Source organism: Chrysochloris asiatica, unplaced genomic scaffold (assembly GCF_000296735.1).
Source record: "Chrysochloris asiatica unplaced genomic scaffold, ChrAsi1.0 scaffold00070, whole genome shotgun sequence".
Lineage (NCBI taxonomy): Eukaryota > Metazoa > Chordata > Mammalia > Afrosoricida > Chrysochloridae > Chrysochloris > Chrysochloris asiatica.
The window spans coordinates 14,065,226-14,085,853 of record NW_006408588.1 but is presented as its reverse complement, the minus strand read 5'-3'; the positions used below and the strand labels follow the sequence as shown (position 1 = coordinate 14,085,853).

The 20,628-nt window shown below is 42.8% G+C and overlaps 2 protein-coding genes across 2 annotated transcripts in view; one reads left to right on the top strand and one right to left on the bottom strand.

Moving 5' to 3' along the window:
• The window catches only part of ALKBH1 (alkB, alkylation repair homolog 1 (E. coli)), a 24,382-nt gene extending 9,977 nt beyond the window's left edge, over positions 1–14,405 (bottom strand). The window contains exons 1-3 of the mRNA XM_006864763.1: positions 14,221–14,405; positions 9,730–9,838; positions 2,376–2,538 (exon numbers count right to left, since the gene is read on the bottom strand). Of these exons, the coding sequence (XP_006864825.1) occupies positions 2,376–2,538; positions 9,730–9,838; positions 14,221–14,403 (455 nt within the window). The 5' untranslated portion in view covers positions 14,404–14,405. The remainder of the gene's footprint in view (positions 1–2,375; positions 2,539–9,729; positions 9,839–14,220) is intronic.
• A 102-nt stretch (positions 14,406–14,507) lies between these two features.
• The window catches only part of SLIRP (SRA stem-loop interacting RNA binding protein), a 13,099-nt gene continuing 6,978 nt past the window's right edge, over positions 14,508–20,628 (top strand). The window contains exons 1-2 of the mRNA XM_006864762.1: positions 14,508–14,604; positions 19,521–19,579. Coding sequence (XP_006864824.1) covers positions 14,508–14,604; positions 19,521–19,579 — 156 coding nt within the window. The remainder of the gene's footprint in view (positions 14,605–19,520; positions 19,580–20,628) is intronic.

Genomic DNA, 20,628 nt, shown 5'->3' with positions numbered 1-20,628 from the left:
CTCCCTACCTTACCTGTGTCACTATAAGGGCTTTGACCTTTGGGTTAGATTATAAAGGGGAAAAAGCTGAAGGTATGATTTTTCCCAAGGATGTAACAAAAGTCAGAGAGGAGTTTACTTTCAAGAGCATTAAACCCAGACATCATGGCAAAAAGAAAACAAAGTCCCAAAACAACCAAACTTCAAAAATGTGCTTACTGGAGGAAAAGCTGTGATCCTTGAGTGTACCCTTTCGTATGGGAATATATGTCTAGCTCTTTCTGGTAGTATGCTAGACCCACAGGCACAAGATTCTACCTCGCATTTCATATCCTCTTCTGAGAACCCGGTTTCAATTCCTGCCTTTGTATTTTCTGGAAGGAAAGTAGTAACAACTCTATGGTACTAGGTGTGGGTAGGTCTGGGAAAGACTATATAGTCATTGTTTTAGTACTATTTAGGCACCCCTTTGGTTCTACAGGCTAGTAACAAAGATTCTAAAAATTTTATGCTATTGAACATTGTGATAATATAGGGCTAAACCCAAGTTTAACATTTTCAAGCCAAAAATACTGCAGGATCGCTTAAGGGGAGTGTGCTGTTCTCTTCCTAAACTCGACTTGTCCAAAGGCGGTCGGAAGGCTAAGTGGCCATGGAACTGCCATACACACCCATAAGAATGCAGAAGATAGGCTGACACCTAGCCTTTTTATCTTTATCCAATTATGCATGAGCATGTTTTAAAGCAAGCACGACATTAATTATTGATTCTCACTGCAAACAGACACACTATGCTCCCTGTCCTCTCTGACCCCCAGGACTAACTTGAGGAGGACAGATGGATGGGCTGGCCACCTTTTCCCTGGGTGAATATGCCCACACAGCAGTCTGCTCACTTTCTGTCCCGGGTAGGTACAGTTCAATGCTGGAACTTCCTTCTGCAATTGTGTCCTACTGCACTGATTGTTGTCCACTCTCTGTGCAATGTACAGTTTGGGTGCCACTACTAAGCACTGGTAGTTTCTTCATTTCCATGCCTTCAAGGGATATTTTTTTATTAGTGAGTCTTTATGAAAGCAAAACTACTCAATCAGGATAGAATAATGCCTGAAGGTTATTGATAACAAAAATCTTAAAATAATAATGCAGATATTCATTTGTTCAACAATGGTAGCATAGTGGATTATGAGCTGGGCTTCTAATCACAAGGTTAGCAGTTCAAATCTACCCGTTGTTCTGTGGGGCAAAGCTTTCTGCTATCCATAAAAATTTACAACCTCAGAATTCCTCTACTTGGTATATATCCACAAGAAATCCGAGCCATGACATGAGTAGATACATGCACACCAATTTTCATAGCAGCACTATTCACAGCAGCAAAAAGATGGAGGCAGCCTAACTGCCCATCAATGGGAGAATGGATAAACAAACTTTGGTACATACACAGAATAGAGTATTATGCTACCTCGAAGAATAACAAGGAAGCTGTAAACTACCACATAACATGGATGAACCTTGAGGACATCATGTTGAGTGAAATTAGTCACAAAAGGACAAAGATTGCATAAGACCATTATTGTGAAAGCTTAAGAAAAGATACCCATACTAAGAGAGGAAAAAAAAAATTCTTTGTTGGTTATTGGTTGGGGTAGGGTGGGGTGAAGGGAGAGGATGGTAGAGCACAGGGTAGGGAGTAGACAATAGTTCAGGTGTTGGGGAGGGCAATATACAAGAAGGGGGAAGGGGTGGAAGAACAAGGTAGAAAGGGGAACACTGAGACAGGTTTGCATGGGCTAAATAGGACAGAGGTAAATAGTGATGCATGCTCAACCTTGGAACAACAGACACTGAGTTCCTGCCCTAGACGATGCACTCTGGAAGACAAGGACAGTGTCATATTTGTCTTTTTACCTCCAACGCATTCCATGTGGCACACATGTATTTGTGGAATGAATTAATGTTCAAAGAAATTTAGGATATTAAGCATCACTTCTCCTGAGGAACATCAGCCGAAAGCACCAACTGCATAAGGAGAACGCAAGCACAGAGCTGTCACTGTTACTCTTCCTCAGCATACTACTAGTCTACAAAGCAACTAAGTAGAAAAAAAGTCTAAAGCGGAATGAAACAGGATCATCTGTGATTAATGAGGATGAACTTAGTATCTCAACTGTGATAAAATCTTTAAAAGGGATCTCAACTTAATATAACTGTCAAAGCATCTGTCTAAATGTTCCCTGGGGAAAACAATCAATTTTGCTGTGTTTGTGTGTGAATAAAGAATAGAAAAGAAACAAACTGGTCACTCTGAATGCACTGTTAGAGAGTAGTTTCTTCAAATACCTGCCATAGTCTGAGCTGAATGTTAACACTTTACTGTGATTGGTCACACTTACCTCAGGAATTCCTTACTCTGCTCCCATAAGTCTTGGGTCTCTTCTTTAGTCATGTGCTTGTCCAGGCTGCATACATTGGGCTTCTGGGGATACAACTTAAGGCACTGCTTTACCCAGTGCCACTGGTAACCTGGGAGGAAGGGGTTTGGGATAAAAATAAATCCTATACAAAAGAAAGGTGGGAAAAAGTAGAAGGGGAAATTCTCCATCAGTTATTTATATAATTTTTTTGGTTCACATCATTATGCTTACTACTATGTCATTTATTCCTCCCCACCCTTTGATCAAAAGACAAAGTTTTAATGAATGTTAAACATTTATCTCTATTTAAGTAACTCTGGTTTTGGGGGTTATTTTCAAGAGAAATCAACAAGGCTAACTATCAGTTAACGATCAATACCCCAAAGCATGTTTTAGAATTAAAACTGCCAAGTCTCCCCTCAATTTTTTTTCTCCTCTCAAATTTTTAAAGGTACATCGTTTATCAAGTTATCCAAGGCTTTACTCCTTCTTTCATTTACCACAGTTACAGAAGCTAACCTCTGACATGAAATTTAACTAAACACAGAACTGAAAGTCAGTATCTAGTAAATGGAGTGCTGGTAATTAACCTACTCTCTGTCAGTTTCCAACCCACCCTTCTATGCCTGCCATCACAATGTGGGGTTAAAACTCTGTAAAGGACAATCCTCTTTTACCAGCTGTTTAAACTTGTCTCTAGAGCGATTTCCGATGGAAAGATTGGAGGGTAGAAGTTGGCTGTGACGGAATTTTTCCCCATCATCAGAACCAGCTTCACTATGTCCCTTCCTATTAAGTCTGAGTCCTAGCTCTGTGGGATCACTCCGCCAAACTTCTAAAGGGTACTGACTTCAGACTCTTCCATTCCTCTCCCACCCTCACGTCTAGAGGTAGTAGTTACTTCTCGTTTTGCCCTGGCACTGTAGGATAAGCACTAGACTGCAAGGTCGATTTGCACTGAAAAGCTGGAGGTTCAAATCCATCAGTCATTCCTTGGAAACCCTATCCAGGTAGTTATGAGTTGGAATCAACTTGATGGTAACTAATCAGTAATGATAACAACTACACCTAGATGACAATGCTTTGCGCACTGATTATCTCAGGTAAAATAGCTGGTGTAATTTCTGCCTCTTAACTGAACTCTGATTGATATACCAGGGGAGAAAGATGACCTGTACCCCCTCCCTCTCAGTAGAGTATGATGCAGACAACTAGAACATGTATGCTGAAGAGACCCTTGTGATCTGTCAAAAGGGGAATAATTAGGTGAACTGGAGCCTGGGTGTGGCAAGCATCCACTCACTTATGAAACATTCAACAAATACTATGTTATCAGGCATTTTCTTAAGAATTCGGGATAGAGAAGAAAAAGTGTCCTCGTCAAAGAATATGGTCATTGAACAGTTGTTGAGTGCCTTCTCATTGGTTCCAATTTTGTACAGAGTTTTTAACAAGTAGCTGGTGAACTTGAATCACCAACCCTGTGGTTCAAAGCAACCTTGCAGTCAGTCCAGGGTATTAGCCTGCAGCGCCACACCAGGATTGAACAGAAAGCCAGTTATATGGATAACCCTTTTAAGAAACCTAGTTATGAGCAGAAACAAAGACTGAAAAGCAGTCATTGGAAACACAAAAGTGTTAAGAGGAGAATGTTTTTTTAGAGATTGGTAAAATTTGCACGCTCACAGATTATGGGGAAGGAGCCAGGAGAGAAGTGGTTGGAAATTAGAAAAGAAAGGAACACAGTAACGTCTTGAAAGCTGGAGAGGTGAAAGAAAATAGGTCAAGAAGGTAAGGCCAAGAGGCGGAACAGAAGGAATTCCTCTTCTCTGAAGACTGAAAATTTTGTTGCTGTTGTTTGTTATTCTTGTGAAGTGCTGTCAAGTCAGTTCCTACCCATAGTGACCCTGTATAGGGTTTTCTAGGAGTAGCTGGTAAGCTTGAACTGCTGACCTTAAAGTTCAAATGGCTTTGCATTCTGGTGCATTAATCCACAGCGCCACACCAGGACTCCAAGACTAAAAAATAGGAATAAGAAAATTTGCTTCTAAGTATGGGGGCCTCTGGAAGCAGAGGGGTTGATGCCTGATGGACCCAATACTACTAATCAGAGAAACAGAAAGGCCGTGTGTACAAGAAACAGGGGGCAGGTCTTGAGGAACACGGACTCAGTGAAATTATACAGTAGGCAATCTGAAATTATATTAGTGCAACGTCCTTCCTTCCATTGTAGAAAGATACTAAAAGCAGATGAACAGACTAAAGCTCAAGGATTCCTGACTTAATGCTGATAATTATTTGAAGGTCTTCCATTTCTGGTTGGCATCCAGACCTACTCTAGATCAGGGGTCAGCAAACTTTTTATGTAAAGGACTACATAGCAAATACTTTCACAATCAATACAGCCTTTGTAGCACAAAAGCAGCCATAGACAATGAATACACAAATAGGCATGCTGTATCACAATATATTTTATATACAGAAATAAGCTTGGTAGGCTTGGTCTAGGCTAGGACCAAGGTAGGCTTGGTCCCCAGACTGTAGTCTCTCAACCCTGGACTACACACACTTCGACAATGATAGTGCATGTTACAGAAATGTGCTCAGGGGGAGAAGACATAGGGCTGAGATGAGAACAAGTAAGACAATCAACAACATACTCAACAAACAAACAAACAAACAAAAAACAAACAAAGCTTTGGTATTACCACTCTGTTCTCTTTCTCTTTGGTATACTACTTAAAACACAGAATAATAAAATTTGCTAATAAGGAGCTCTGGTAGCGTAGTGGTTACGAATTGTGCTGCGAACTGCAAGGTCAGCAGTTCGAAACTACCAGATGTTCCGCTGGAGAAAGATGAAGGCTTTCTGCTCCCGTAAAGATTTACAGCCTTGGAAACCCTGTACAGGGTCGCTATGAGTCGGAACCGACTCCAAGGCACATAAAAACAACAACAAAAAATAGGTATTAACTACAAATCGTTCCTGTTAAGTACTGTTGAGTAAGTTCTGACTCATAACAAGCCTGGATACAGTTTCCGAGAGCGACTGTTGACAGTTCACACCCATCAGTCACTCTCAAAACTCTATACAGGCTTCCTATGAGTGGGAACTAACTCAATGGCACACAACAGCAACCACTAATTACAACAGCTACTAAAAAGAAATACTTATATCAAAGGAGCTCTGGTAGCATAGTGGTTACGAATCGGGCTGCGAACCTTAAGGTCAGCGGTTCGAAACTACCAGCCGCTCCGCAGGAGAAAGATGAGGCTTTCTACTCCCGTAAAGATTTACATCCTCGGAAACCCTGTACAGGGTCGCTATGGGTCGGACCCGACTCGATGGCACTTAACAACAACAACAACATATCAAATGTAGCCAGCATGCTAGGAACCATATAACCCCACTGCCATCGACCAAGTCACTTCTGACTCATCGGGACATTATGCAAGGATTCTGAGACTCCACATCTTTACGGAAGCAGACACTTCATACTCTCATAAATCCTTAGAAACTCCATGACTGAGATTATTCCCATTTTACAGATGAGAGACCAGAGGTTCACAGAGGAAAAATGACTTCACCAATTCACCCTTTCTCCTGGAACATCTGTGGCCAAAGGCATATGCCTGGGGCATGACAATAAGGGTGAGTTTGTCATCATGAAAACAGAAAAAAATAAAAAAACCCACCCCAAAACCTTAAATTCACTACCATCAAGTTACTTCCCTTACAAACCCCATGAGCGTGAGTTTTGTGTGACCACTGCAGTAAGTTACTGAATCAAATCAAAGAGCACAGCCTTCGGTATGGATCACATCTCAATGTCAAGAAAACAAAAATCCTCACCACGGGACCAATAAACAACATTCTTATGAATGGAGAAAAGACTGAAGTTGTCAAGGACTTCATTCTTCTTGGATCAACTATCAACACTCACGGAAGCAGCAGTCAAGAAATCAAACAACGTATTGCATTAGGCAAATCTGCTGCACCGACCTTTTTAAAGTGTTGAAAAGCAAAGATGTCAGCTTGAGGTATAGGGTGCGCCTGACCCAAGCCATGGTATTTTTAATAACCTCATATGCATGTGAAAGTTGGACAATAAATAAGGAAGACTGTAGAAGAATTGATGCTTTTGAGTTATGGTATTGGAGAATATCGAAAGTGCCATGCGCTGCCCATAGAACCAACAGATCTGTGTAGGAAGAAGTGCAGCCAGAGTGCTCCTTGGAGGCCAAGATGGCCAAACTTCATCCCTCATACTTTGGACATATTGTCAGGAGGGACCAGTCGCTGGAGAAGGATCTCATGTTTGGTAAGATGGAGGGACAGAGAAAAAGAGGACGACCCCCAGAGATGGATTGGCCAAGTGGCAGCATCAATGGGCTCAAGTGTGACGACAATAGTGAGGTTGGCCCAGGATTGGGCAGTGTTTTGTTCTGCTGTGCATAAGGTCGCTATGAGTTGGCACCGATTCAATGGCACTTAACAACAACAAGCCATACATAGTCTTAGCCCTGGTGGCCCAGTGGTTAAGCTCTTGGCTGCTAACAGAGATTGGTGGTTCAAAGTCATAAGCCACTCAGTGGGAGAAAGATAGGACAGTCTGCTTCTGTAACGATTTGCAGCACTGAAAACTCTGTGGGGCAGTTCTACCTTGGTCCTACATGGTCACTGAGTTGTGGTGGTGGGTGTGTGCTGTTCAGTTGGTTCCAACTCACAGAGACCCTATATAGGGTTTCTGAGGCTGTTCAATCTTTATGGGAACAAACAGCTTCATTTTTCTCCCATGGAACAGATGGTAGATTTGCATTGCTGACCCTGAGACTGGCAGTCCAGGTTACAACCCATTATGCTACCAGTATTAGGTGGGACTACACAAATGACGCGCTGTGGCCCACCACAAGGATTAGATAGCATGCTAATGAAAGTATATAGGGTACACGGTACCCTTGTATGGGGGTGTGCTCATGCAGACATGGTATATGGAACAATAATGAGGGGTTGGTCAATTATGCCATTGCTTTAAGCTTAAAATGAGCCATCCCAGAGGCAGAAGGGGAATTCCTTATTAAAAAGAAGAGAGCCAAGGAGCTCTGGTAGTGTAGTAGTTACAACATCAAATTGCTAACCTCAAGGTAAGAAGTTGATAGGAGAAAGATGAGGCTTTTAAGTTCCTGTAAAGATTTACAGTCTTGAAAACCCTATGCAGGGTCACTATGAGTCAGAACTGACTCCACAGCACTCACGCTGTCTTCCGTCATAGTTCTTTAGCTGTCTTCTGGTTCTGGTAGACAGGCGACAGAGCCGTCCAAAGGACACAGACCCTGGGACATCCACTCACGACTCTCTTCTTGGCGGTGGTGGTGAAGTAAGAACCCAAGCTGTAACTACAGGTCTGCATGGCTCTCCTTCCCTTTTTAGGAATGGCAGTTTTCCAATATGATGTTATCATGTTCCACTGGAGTCTTTTCTTTCTCAGATTATATTTCTGGTTTCCACACCCAATACTTTCTTGCTCAGTCTGTTAAAGACAGACTGTAGTATATTCAGGTTCCTTCAGAAAAAAACAGCATACAGAAGTAGACATAATCTTCCAGCTCAAATCAGAATAAGGGGAGACTCTCACTGCCCATGCTTTGAACATTATACGTCTATTAAATGCAGCTTATGGTGGCTAGATAGACCAAAGACATTCTCTAAGACATAATGAGGCACCAACTCAAATGATGTGGTTTAAGTGTCAAATCCTAGAAAAACCTCAAAATTTTTGGCAACACAAAACCTAAGTAGGATTGTTAACTTTGGTACAGGCAGTTTGAACAATCTGTTAAGGTAAAAAAAGAAGAACAGAGAAACTCGGCTCTGAGAAGAGCAGTCTTCAAGAACAAAAACTACCTAAAATTGCTGGTGATGCATTAGTTTATCCAAAGTCTTGGAGAGCAATGCTTTCATGTATCTAAGCTGTCATTCAGCGTTTCCTTTGTGAGTTCACATTGTAAAATGAAGTGCATATTATCCTCCGTAGGAAGTATTAAAGCTGTTACAAAAAAACCATTGCCATCAAATCGACTTTGACTCAATGTGACCCTGCAGGACAGAGAATTGACCCTTAGGGTTTCCAGGACAGTGTATCTTAATGGAAGCTGCCTGCCACATCTTTCAAAGTGGCTGGTGGGTTTGAACTAACAACCTTTCAGTTAGCAGCTGAACGTGTAACCACTATACAATCAGGAGTCCTTTTTAAAGCTGTTGTTGTTATTGTTAAGTGCCGGTGAGTCGGTACTGACTCATAACAACCCAGTATAGATTTCCCAAGAGCAGCTGGTGAGCTTGAACTGCCAAACTCGTGGTTCAAACCGACCTTGCAGTCCAGCACATTAATCAGCAGCACCACACTACCACATCATCCCACATTATTAGGAACACTTCAGTGGTTGTAACCTACTAAGAACTGTAACATAAATAGATCTGACCCTTCTCTACACATTCAAATCAGTACAATGAAAGCTAACATTTCTTTTTAAGAATATCTTGCTTTTAAGTCATATGAAAGGGCTTCAAAAAGTGCGTGGAAAAATGGAATTAAAAGATAAGAAAAATTTCATGATGTTTTTGAAACCCTTGTATTTGAAACCACAGACATAATACTGGCTATGTCTTCTAGGAAGAAACAGGATGGCAGACCGTCTAATATTACCTGCCAACTAAGGTATTCCCAAATCTTTTTAATAGAGCATAATAATTCATCTATAATATCCCAATGATCTAGGAAAAAGGTCAGTAACATTACATTCTTCATTATTATCTTGCTATTTCTAATTGCAAAGCGGGACTGCCAAATATTGCTGACTTCAGAATTCTATATACTATTAAATCTATAATGACTTTTGATCCCATTAACTGTAACTTTTATTTCAAATGCTCAGCTTTCATAACAACAATTTCAAAATTATCATGCCATTTGGGAATAGAGAGATTCTGTGGTGACAATTATTAATTATTCTATCCTTCAAAGAGGTTCTTCCTTCCAAGTGGTGTTCCGAGTTGTGGCAGGGGCCCAGAGTAAACGGCCTTATACTTGGTGTCACTTTCTGCCATATAAGGCAGGCATTGCTAACTTCTGGTCTATCCTCTGGGAGAGACAACTCAATGCTCCATAAATGGAAACCTGGGATGAGCAGAATTTAGGATGGGTTTGGAAATGGAACATTTATTGAGTATTCAGTTTCTCCTTTGCCTAGTTCCTTGCTTACAGCTTCTTGTCTGGAATTAGACAAATGATTCATGTATGATTTCCCCTTCTCTGCGGTCTGATGCACTCACCAGGATAGCCTTCGAGTCCATAGGCTTGCCACTTGCTGACGGGCTGAAGTCCTGCTCTGTGTGCATCATGCTCACTGACTGAGGACACATTTAGCTGAGTTCTGACCACCTGGGAGAAAAAAGTAGATGTCAGAGGGCTAAAGCAATTTTACAGATCCACTCTGGGAACCTCTAACCCCCCAAGACATTTCTGGTATATCTGGGGCAAAGCTAGTAGTCAGAAGTCTACTTACTAGATTTAGGAACTTAGATGAGTCACTTAACCTCTTAGAACCGATTTCCTTGTCTACATACTAAAAAACACCAGTTAGCTATATAAAATTAAGAAAAGCCGTATAGTTAAATCTTTCACGCTACCACTAAGTAGGCAAATTTGGACTTTCAAGAGTATGTTTTCCTAATGTCATACCTCTGTGATTTTTTATACAACTATGAATCACAAGGAAGATCATAAAAGAACGGATACATCTGAGTTATGGTGTTGGAGGAGAATATTAAAAGTACCATGGACTGTCAAAAGAACAAACCAATCTGTGTTGGAAGTATAACCAGAATGCTCCCTGGAAGCCAGGATGGCCAGCTTTTCTCTCTCATACTTCGGACATAATGTCAGAAGGGAACATTCCTTGGAGAAGGATATCATGCTTGGTAAAATGGTAGGTCAGAGAAAAAGAGGAAGACTCCAAACAAGATGGACTGGCACAGTGGCAGCAACAATGGGCTCAAACGTAGCAACGACTGTGAGGTTGGCTCAGGACCAGGCAATGAATGATTGGTTCTGTTGTGCATAGGGTCGCTATGAGTCAGTATTCGACAGCACCTAACAACAATAAAACAAATCACAAAAGATGTTTGGTTTCCTAGAATACCTTGAGCATCAATGTTGTTTTTTTTACTTTGGTTAGAATTAACAATGTTGCTTCTGAGGTAGTTATGTACAGTCAGTGTTTAGAGAACAGCTGTGAGGAATCAAAGGCAGGCAAAGGGTGAAAGAATGAAAACAGTGCTGTAACAAGACACAAAAAATGCTCTAATAAAACGTTGTTATTGTTGGTAAGTGCCGTTGAGTCTTTCTGACCCATAGCAACCCTGTATAGGGTTTCCGAGAAGCAGCTGGTGAGCTTGAACTGCCAACCTTGCAGTTCAATGGCTTTGCAGTCTGGTGCATTAACCCACAGCGCCACACCAGGACTCTCATGTTGCTATAATTTTTTGCTCTCTTTTAGATGAAACTTCAAACTGAAGCTCCGAACTTTAGCCTTTCTTAATTATGTAGAAATAAACTATCTCAAGGGCTGATCAAGTTTTCTTTACACATATTTTATGGATGGCTCATTAAATTGGTTAAGAAATCCAATACACAATCACTAAAGCAAAAAAAAAAAAAAAATCTATAAATAATAAACTTAGGCTCTGGCTTTCCTTGTTGTTGTTGTTAAGTGCCACCGAGTTGATTCCGACTCATAGTGACCCTGTACACAGTTTCCAAGGAGCAGCTGGTGAGTTTGAACTGCCGACCTTGCAGTTCAAACGGCTCTGCAGTCTGGTGCATTAACCCACAGCACCACACCAGGACTCCTTAGAACATATCAAATGTTTCCTTTCAGACTTACCATCTTTTATCCTGTCAACTACCTAAGTGTGGAGATTTTCTGACAAAAAAACCAAGTGGCTGACAGTTGGTTAAAAAAAAAAAAAATTCCAACTTGTTGCCACTAACAGATTCCAACTCCTAGTGACCACATATTTTCAATGGGTGTAATCTTAAGTAAGAGTCCCTGGGTGATTTAAATGGGTAAGTACGTCGAAAAGCTCAACCCATCCAATCTGACCTCAGCAAAGAGCTGTTAATCTGCTTCTTAAAGAGTGCACCCAAGAAAACTATGAACTGCAGTTCTACTCAGGAACATGTGGAGATCGCTATGAATTGGCATCAACTCCACGGCAATGTGTTCTTTAAAAAAAAAAAAAAAAAAGATTAGGTGGATTTAAACTGCCAACCTTTCAATTTATAGTCAGTTAGTGGTCAAACACAAAACCACTGTGCCACAGCACATATCGTCACACAGATCTATCTTCTCTATCATACGCTGCCACAGCACACATCGTCACACAGATCTATCTTCTCTATCATACGCTGCCACAGCACACATCGTCACACAGATCTTCTCTATCATACGCTGCCACAGCACACATCGTCACACAGATCTATCTTCTCTATCATACGCTGCCACAGCACACATCGTCACACAGACCTATCTTCTCTATCATACGCTGCCACAGCACACATCGTCACACAGATCTATCTTCTCTATCATACGTTGCCACAGCTCACATCGTCACACAGATCTATCTTCTCTATCATAGGCTAAACTCAAACCCCTAAGCTTTTTAAAAAAAAATGTTTTTTGTGCTTCTTCCCTTGTTACAAGGTGCCATTGGGATGGCACTCACAGCAATCCAACGTACAACAGAATGAAATACTGCCTGTTCTGCGCCATTCCTCACAAGTGTTTGTTTGTTTCATCTCATTGTTGCTGTCACTGTGTCAATCCATCTCACTGGTAGTCAGCCTCTTTTTTGCTGATCCTCCATTTTACTAAGTATGGTATCCTTCTCCAGGGACTGGTCTCTCCTGATAACATGCCCGAAGTATAAGACAAGAAGTCTGGCCATCCTGACTTCTAAGGAGCACTCTGGCTGTACTTCTTCCAACACAGATTTGTTTGTTCTTCTGGCAGTTCATGGCACTTTTCATTTTCTTCTCCAATACCATAATTCAAAAGCATAGATTTTTCTATGGTCTTCTTTCCTGGCCAAGCTATTAACCATTGGGTTCCCCATTGCTCTGATCAGGTGTCTTGTAATAGCAACTTTCTAATTTGCTACTTTTAATGTGCTCTGCATGAGAGGCAGTAAACACCCAAGTTTTCATACTGAGTAGGAGTCCTGGTGTGGTGTTGTGGGCTAATGTGTGCCAGACTGTAAAGCCATTTGAACTGCAAGGTCGGTGGTTCAAGCTCATTAGCTGCTCCTTGGAAACCCTACACAGGATCACTATGGGTCGGAACCGACACAACGGCACTTCACAACACAACAACAACATATGAATACTTGGATATTTAATGAAAACTTGGGTATTTAGTAGTTAACACATACTGTACTTACTGAATGCTTACTACATTGTAAGGTCATTAGATCATAGTTTTGACAATGGACTGCTAAACTGAAGGAGTTAGTTCAAACTCACCCAGCAGCCAAGAAAAGAAAACCCTAGAAGTCTACTCTGTAATACACTGTGAGACATAACTGATTGTAATGCAAGGGGCTAATCATGTTTTAGGTACGATAGTACACATACAAGGTCCTGTTTCCAGCTGGCTCACATTCTAAAACTATGTTAATATTATGGTCAAATAAGAGTAAAATGAACTGAAGGAAGGCGAGAGGCTCCTCAGGAGTCAAGTCTATTACCCTGTGGGTGCAGACTTTGTTATTTTGACAACTCTGCAACGATTTTTACTAACAAATGAAGTTTCTGAGAAGTTGAGCACTACATAAAAAAGGTGGTACTACAGAATTCCAATGGAGTCCTGGTGATGCACAGTAGGTTAATGTGCTGGACTGCTGACCTTTAAGGTCAGTGGTTCAAGCTCACCAGTCGCTCTTCAGAAACCCTACACAGGGTGGCTATGGGTCAGAACAGATTCGACGGCACAAAACAACAGTATTCCAATATTGAGAGTTTGGAAAACTTGGATAGAATGCCTCATCATATGTAGACAACACCAAGGCAAAGAAGGCATTCTGTGATTAAAGGATTATAAAGAATTACACACAGCATTATCATTGCGGCTTTCTCTCACTCTTTACTGCCCGAGTCCTGTATGTTCACTTTCTTAAATTTCCATGGGAACGGGCATGATTTCCAAATCTACTCGTGTTTAGCTTTCAATCTGCAGGCATTATCTTGGAATTCTCCATGTCCTCTTTAGAAAACAGGGTACGGTTTTATGGGCAATTGCTTGTCTGATAAAGGAGCCCTGGTGGCTTGGTGGGTTACATGTTCCGCGGGAGAAAGGTGAGGCTTTACGCTCCCGTATAGACTTACAGCCTCGCAAACCCTCCCGCTGCCCTCGGAACCGACCCCACCGCACACACACCATCAGATATTGTCTGATGAGGGGAACATCAGAACCAATCTCTAGGATTGATTTGTCCATGCCGAACTAGTCTAAAGTCGGCGAGGAACTTCGGCGAAGTTTTGGTATAAGTCGAAGAGCTATAAATGGGCTTTTAACTAAAGGGACACAAACAAATTCCCAGGTAGCTTTTCACCGAGGCCGTAGGGAAACACGGCGACGCTTCGTGGGCAGTTAAGCTCTGAGCTCGAGGAAGCAGAGACAGCTTAAGAAACACCGGTGTGTAAGTAAAAAGAGGCAGGGAGCCTGAAGCCCTTCCGAGAGGCGCGCGCCGCTCCTCGCTCGGTACCTTGTGGGCACCGGGACCTGCACCCCGGGCTGTGTGGGCCGCTGAGAAGTCGATGACCGCTCCCAGATCCGCAGTTCCGGGACGGCTCTGGCGGTAGAAGCGGAAAAGTTTCCTAAAGGCGTCCTCCCCCGGCTCTGCTGCCAGCGTTACCGCAGAACCTAAGACCGCCGCCATCTTCCCCATCTCGCTGCTTTGCCTCTTCTAGCCCGGAAGTAAATTCCCAGACTCCCGCATGGCATCTTCTTCCGGGGTCGCGGCCCCAGGTCCTGAAGGTTCCTTAGTCAAAGATGGCGGCTTCCGTAGTGAGAGGTGCTTCTGCTCTACGTACGAGCATTCGCCGACCCATTGCTTTTGTCAGGAAAATTCCTTGGACTGCGGCCTCGAGTGAGTGATGGAAAAGAGAGAGGGGTGGAATTTTATGTCCGAGCGGTCTTCCAACGCTCGACTTCTTGAGTCAGCGTGCTGGCTGCGCTAGGAGCCTCCTCCAGTGTTAGGCAATGAGAACATTCTTTGTGTTTGCTGTTAAAGAGACCTAGTAGAGCTTTGGGGGCGCGGATTCATGTTGGTGCTTTTTCGAGGTGATTTTGTGGAAAAGTTTTGTTAATAGGGAACTTTCAGACGTATGGTTTCGGATGTATTTTGACAGCAGGAATAACATGATGATGCAACGGATAAGTTGCTAATGTAAAGGTTAGAGGCACTTCAGAAGAAAAGCCTGGCGATTTGCTTTTAAAGAATCATCCATTGGAAATCCTATGGAGCACAGTACTATTTGTACCCACATGGGGTTACCATGAGTCAGAAGTAACTCAACTGCAACTGTTTATTATATTATTATTATTATCTACTGCAGTGGGAGATGGGATCAACGGGGCAAGATTGGAGCCGGGGAGGCAAGCTAAGATTCAGTTTAAATAATTTAGGTCAATGGTACTAGCCAGAATCAGGGCGGTGGGAGAAGGAATGAAGACCCAGGGGCAGGTCAGGTCTACTTATCATAAACAAAAGACAAACTTGACAGCGCTTCTGGATGGCATCTGTGATGGAGGAATCCGGAATGGGGAACAGGAAGGAGTGACCTAGGTGTTTAGCATGGGTGAATTGTATAGTTAGAACTCAGGAGGAGCTGGTGGAGAGTGGTGTTACTGTTGTTAAGTGCCATCGAGTCATTTCCAACCCATAGTAACCCTGTGGATTTCCAAGGAGCAGCTGGTGAGCCTGAACCACCAACCTTGCGGTTCAAACGGCTTTGCAGTCTGGCACGTTAACCCACAGCGCCACACCAGGCCTCCAGGTGGAGAATTTGTTGTTGTTGTTAAGTGCCGTCGAGTCGGTTCCGACCCATAGCGACCCTGTACAGGGTTTCCGAGGGTGTAAATCCTTACGGGAGTAGAAAGCCTCATCTTTCTCCCGCGGAGCGGCTGGTAGTTTCGAACCGCTGACCTTAAGGTTCGCAGCCCGATTCGTAACCACTACGCTACCAGGTGGAGAATAGATGAGCATTAAAGTTTGGATGTGTTGAATTTGAAAAGTCTTTCAGATCTAGGTCAAGCAGTTGGACGGAGAGGTTGTGTAACATCGTGATTGAGAGGTGGATTCGGAAATTAGACTGCTTGGGTTAGAACCCCAACTTGACTGTTTATTATTGTTTGTGTTGTTAGGTGCCGGTTGAGTGGGTACTCTTCAGAGCAATCTTATGCACAACAGAACCAAAAACTGTCCAGTCCTTTGCCAATGGGCTTAAGCCCATTGCTGCTGCCACTGTGCCAATCCATCCCGTTGGGGGTCTTCCTCTTTTTTGCTGACCCTCCACTTTACCAAGCATGATGTCCTTCTCCAGAGACTGGTCTCTCCTGATAATAAGTCTGAAATATGAGCGATGAAGTCTGGCCATCCTGGCTTCTAAGGAGCACTCTGGTGTGTATAGCATGCCATGTAAGGCATGTGTAGTAAACGTGGGTTTACCATGCACCTTCAGTTTGTAAAAAACACAGTATCTTTGAAGTGCAGTAAAATGAGGTATGCATGTAGTTATTTTCATGAGTACTAAAACTGAAGCTCTTGGTAGAGATCTAGGCTAGAGATGGAGGACTCAGGGAGTCAGTACTGATCCCTCTCACCGATACTGGGTTTGGTCAGCTGCAGTTTTTGAATGAGTTTTTGGTTACCTACCAAATTTAAAAACCTATGGTCACTGCTTTGTAGATTCATACTCATCAGGTCAGGTTCCTTAAACAAAAGAAGGCAACCAGTAACGCTCCTCTTTTGGTTTTGTGGTCCGGTTGATGGGATAGAATGGAAAATAGACTGTGCCTCACCTTTTTAATGTGTGATGAGAGAAGACCAAACCTCGTCGAAAGTGTCTCTTTGCTGTTGGTGTGCTGACTCTTCAGTGGAGGGTTCTTGTCTTTGCTGACCAAGAATGATTAGGTTAGATAGACAAGAGTTTCACATGAGCAAAAGATGAAAAGATTGATTGAGAGGAAAAGATCTGGCCTGAGGGGATGAGGAGGGCTCTAGGCAATGCTAACCGTGGTCTCTCCCAACAGAGGCTTTGCTGGAGTCCCGGTGTGGCACTGTAGAATAAGCACTGGACTGCAAGGATGATAGTTCAAACCTACCAGCCACTCCTTGGAAACCCTGTACAGGGCCGCTATAAGTTGAAACTGACTCATTGGCATTCAACAACAACAACAGAAGGTTTTAGTGGGAAAGGCATCATGTTATTCATAGGGGTAGACAGGGATTTCCAGGAAGTGGCTCATTTAAGATGGACCATGCTTATTAGGTATGTGCGACATTTCTTCAAGATTGATTCCAATGCAAAGGGCTGGTTGGGGCAGACAAACTTCTTCTGGGATGTCGAACCTATGTGGTTCTTCGAAATCCTGGTTCAAACTCCCTCCCAGGACTGGTGTTCTTCTCTGCCCCCAGCAGAAAGTAGTCCTTTGAAGATATACCTTGGGCACTAGGTAACTCAGTCTGGTCTATAAAACATCTTACAAGGACATAAAATAAGGAATTTTTTTTTGTTATTCTTAATGGCTTGTGGCCACTCAGGTATGTACACTAAGTACGTCTTGCACATCTGTACAATTGCTCAAGCAAGCTGGCCTTAGTATACCTTAAGGTTTTAGTCTCAAGATTTCAGTCATTAATATTTAATCCTGATTTCTGGACCCCCTTTTTCCTTGCCTCACTTCCGTCTTGATAGATTTCACATGTAATCCTTCTTCAGGCTAAGCCAGGTTACATGTCCTACCTGACAGAGTGGAAGTCTCTTGCTGACTGCTCTTGTTTTGTTTGCTACTAGGACTTCTTTCTTTGGGATAGGCTGAGACCTAGCATGACTATAAGTTTAGTTTGAAATGACTGCATTTTTGAGGATGTAAAATTAGCTAGTAAATTGAGTATGCATGGACCAAAGATTAATTGCAATAAAAAGTAGTATTGTAATGGTTATGAGTTGGACTGCTAACCTCAAGGTCAGCAGTTCGAAACTACTAGCCATTGGTAGGAGAAAGATGAGGCTTTCGGTTCCCATATAGATTTACCCTATGTAGGGTTGCTATGAGTCGGAACTGACTCTACCTTACAACACCACCAAAGGTCTCAAAAGGGTGAGAACTAGGTAACTGACAGCAAATAGCCCTTGATGTGGTTCTATACTGTCTTGTTCATCCGGGACTGAGCTGTCTTTCCTGTCGTGGGATGTGTAAGGTCTTAGTCTTGACTTCACTTGAAGTGTTAACAAAAGTGCAAGAAGAGGTGGTAGCTGGGGCACACACTCTACCCTGTTGGCTAGGAAACAGTATGAGAAGGGGCTCCACCATCTTAAAGCTGTGTGCTGGTTGAGATCGGAACCTGTACCCAGCAGGGACTAAATGATTGCTTCCTGATGTGGGGAGTGGACTCGTTGTAGTAAAGATAGTTAAGGAAGAGCCTGACCAGAGTTATTCCTGTGATAAGCATTACTTACCTAGTGGCATTTTCATCTTAAAGCAGCTACTTGGACTCCTGGTGTGGCGCTGTAGGATCATCAGCACTGGACTGTGAACCACAAGGTTGGCAGGTCAAACCCACCAGCTGCTCCTTGGAAACCCTATACAGGGTTGCTGTGAGTCAGAACTCAACAGCACTTAAACAATGACAACAGGCCTGTCTTAGGCTCACAGTTATACTGAGGCTCTTCAGTGGGTGCGTCCTCCTCAGACTGTGCCCTTTGGCTTCCTGTGACCCCCCAATGACTGATAGTCATCACTGGAGAGTAGGACTGGCTTTGGGGCCAGAACCAAGAAGCCAGCTCCCATGTGTAATACAAATTCAGTCTCCTCACCTCCCATGTCAAGAGTTATTGTTGAGGCTCTGCTGTGGGGATTGTGATGACCTTCTGGCTGAGAGTTAGTTGGACTTGTGGTGGTGCTTTCTAGAGCCATTGAGCTGGGTCCTATTTATAGCAACCCAGTGTAGGGTTTCCCAGGAGCGGCTGGTGAGTTTGAACCGTTGACCTTGCAGTTCAAACAGACCTTGCAGTCCAGTGCTTATCCTAAAGCACCACACCAGGACTCCATCAATAGGGCCGCCCTTCTTCTTTCCAGGAAAAGGATATCACCCCTGGTGGAATGTGTGAGCTGGCCTCCAGGGGATGGATGCTAACTGGGAGCCCTGTTTAGGACACTCAGGACACTCAACCTTCCTCTGGCCTTTTTGCAGCACTTAAACTGGTCTGACTCAACACTTACTGACGAGGAGACTCCCATGTAGGTCTTAGTCCTTGGGATCCAGTAGGGCTCCTTGAGGTGGACTTTGGAGTGTCAACTGCCAACAATTGAGCCTTCCTTTTTATTTTGTCATAGACTTTCAAGTCTCTTATTTATTACCCTGAGGGCTTTCTCAATCCAGGCCTTTATTCTACAGTGCCTCTGGGTGGGTTCAAACTGCCAACCTTTTGGGATTTACTGTTTGCACAACCTAGGGACTGTTAGTTGGTGCCATGTTGTTAACTGCTGCCGAGTCGATTCTAACTCAGTGACCCTGTATAGGGTTTCTGAGGAGAGGCTGGTGGGTTTGAACCACTAACTTTGCAGTTAGCAGTCCATTGTATCCTGTAGTACCACACCAAGACCCTAGTTGGTGCCATAACTGCTTCTTAAATCTGAAGGTTCCAAGGAAACGCAGAGTAGCTTCTGTTCACAGAAGTTTGGGAGGAACTCTAGGATCCTGTTTGGCATCTGTCTGCAATCTGAAATGGGTAATACAAAATACATTAACTTCCTTTATGTGTTTTCTACCCCTTACAGCTGAGCTGAGAGAACACTTTGCACAGTTTGGTCACGTACGAAGGTGCACTTTGCCTTTTGTGAGTATTATCTTTGAAAAAATGATAATAAAGTTCTCCTCTTTAATTCTTTTTTTTTTTTTTTTAATGGGCATATGCACTTAATTTTAATTGTACAGATTTGAATATACACAGTTTCTCAGAAAATACTTCCAGCATAAATATTACATAAACATCCTCAGATTATGGTGTAATAACGTTAGAAATGAGTTGCAAAAACATAGGAAAATCGAAAGGAAATACTACAAAAACTGTACTACTTGAAAGACATATGAAAACCCTGTTTGCCAGTTCCTCCAGGCATTTTGTTGTGGCTAGGTGCTGTCCAGTTGGTTCTGACTCGTAGTGACGCTCTGTCCAACAGTGAAACACGGCCCTATGCTGCACCATCCTCACATTGGTACGTTGTTTCAGCCCATTTATGCAGCTGCTGTGTCAATCCATCTCATTAAGAATCTTTGCCTTTTTTTAAGTTTTTTATTGTGGATTGAATGAAAGTTTACAAGGCAGACCATCAGTTTTACATTCAACAAATCATACACCTTGTTTCTTTACAATGATTATAATCACCTCCATGTACCATCAGGTCTAACAGTATTTCTCTCTATCTAACTTTAGCTTTTTAAAAAACAAACAAACAACAAAACCACTCAGGCATGTATAATGATTTACATCTCCAAAGGGCACATTCTGCAAGTCTGCTCTAGGCCACCAGCTCTTAGTCCCTCTCTTCTTAGTCCATGAATCTAGAGTCCTCAGCCACTCCCTCTCCATGCCCCCATCTTTGCCTCCATCTCTGGCGCTGCTGCTTCTCTGGATAAGGTCCCGCATTCTGCTTATGTGTTTCTCTCTTGATGGTCGGTCCTAGGGTCATCTGTTTCTGGACTGTAAGATTAACCATTCCCCTGGTTTTTATTACAAAACTTCTAGCTTTACAATTGTGACAGTCACAACTAGTCATGATGTCAATTTTTCACTGTGGAATCTTATGAATCTTATCCCCATCTCTACTCACCAGACCCATCTAGACAAGATGCCAGCTGTTCAGTGGGGACTCTTTCTTTCCCTCC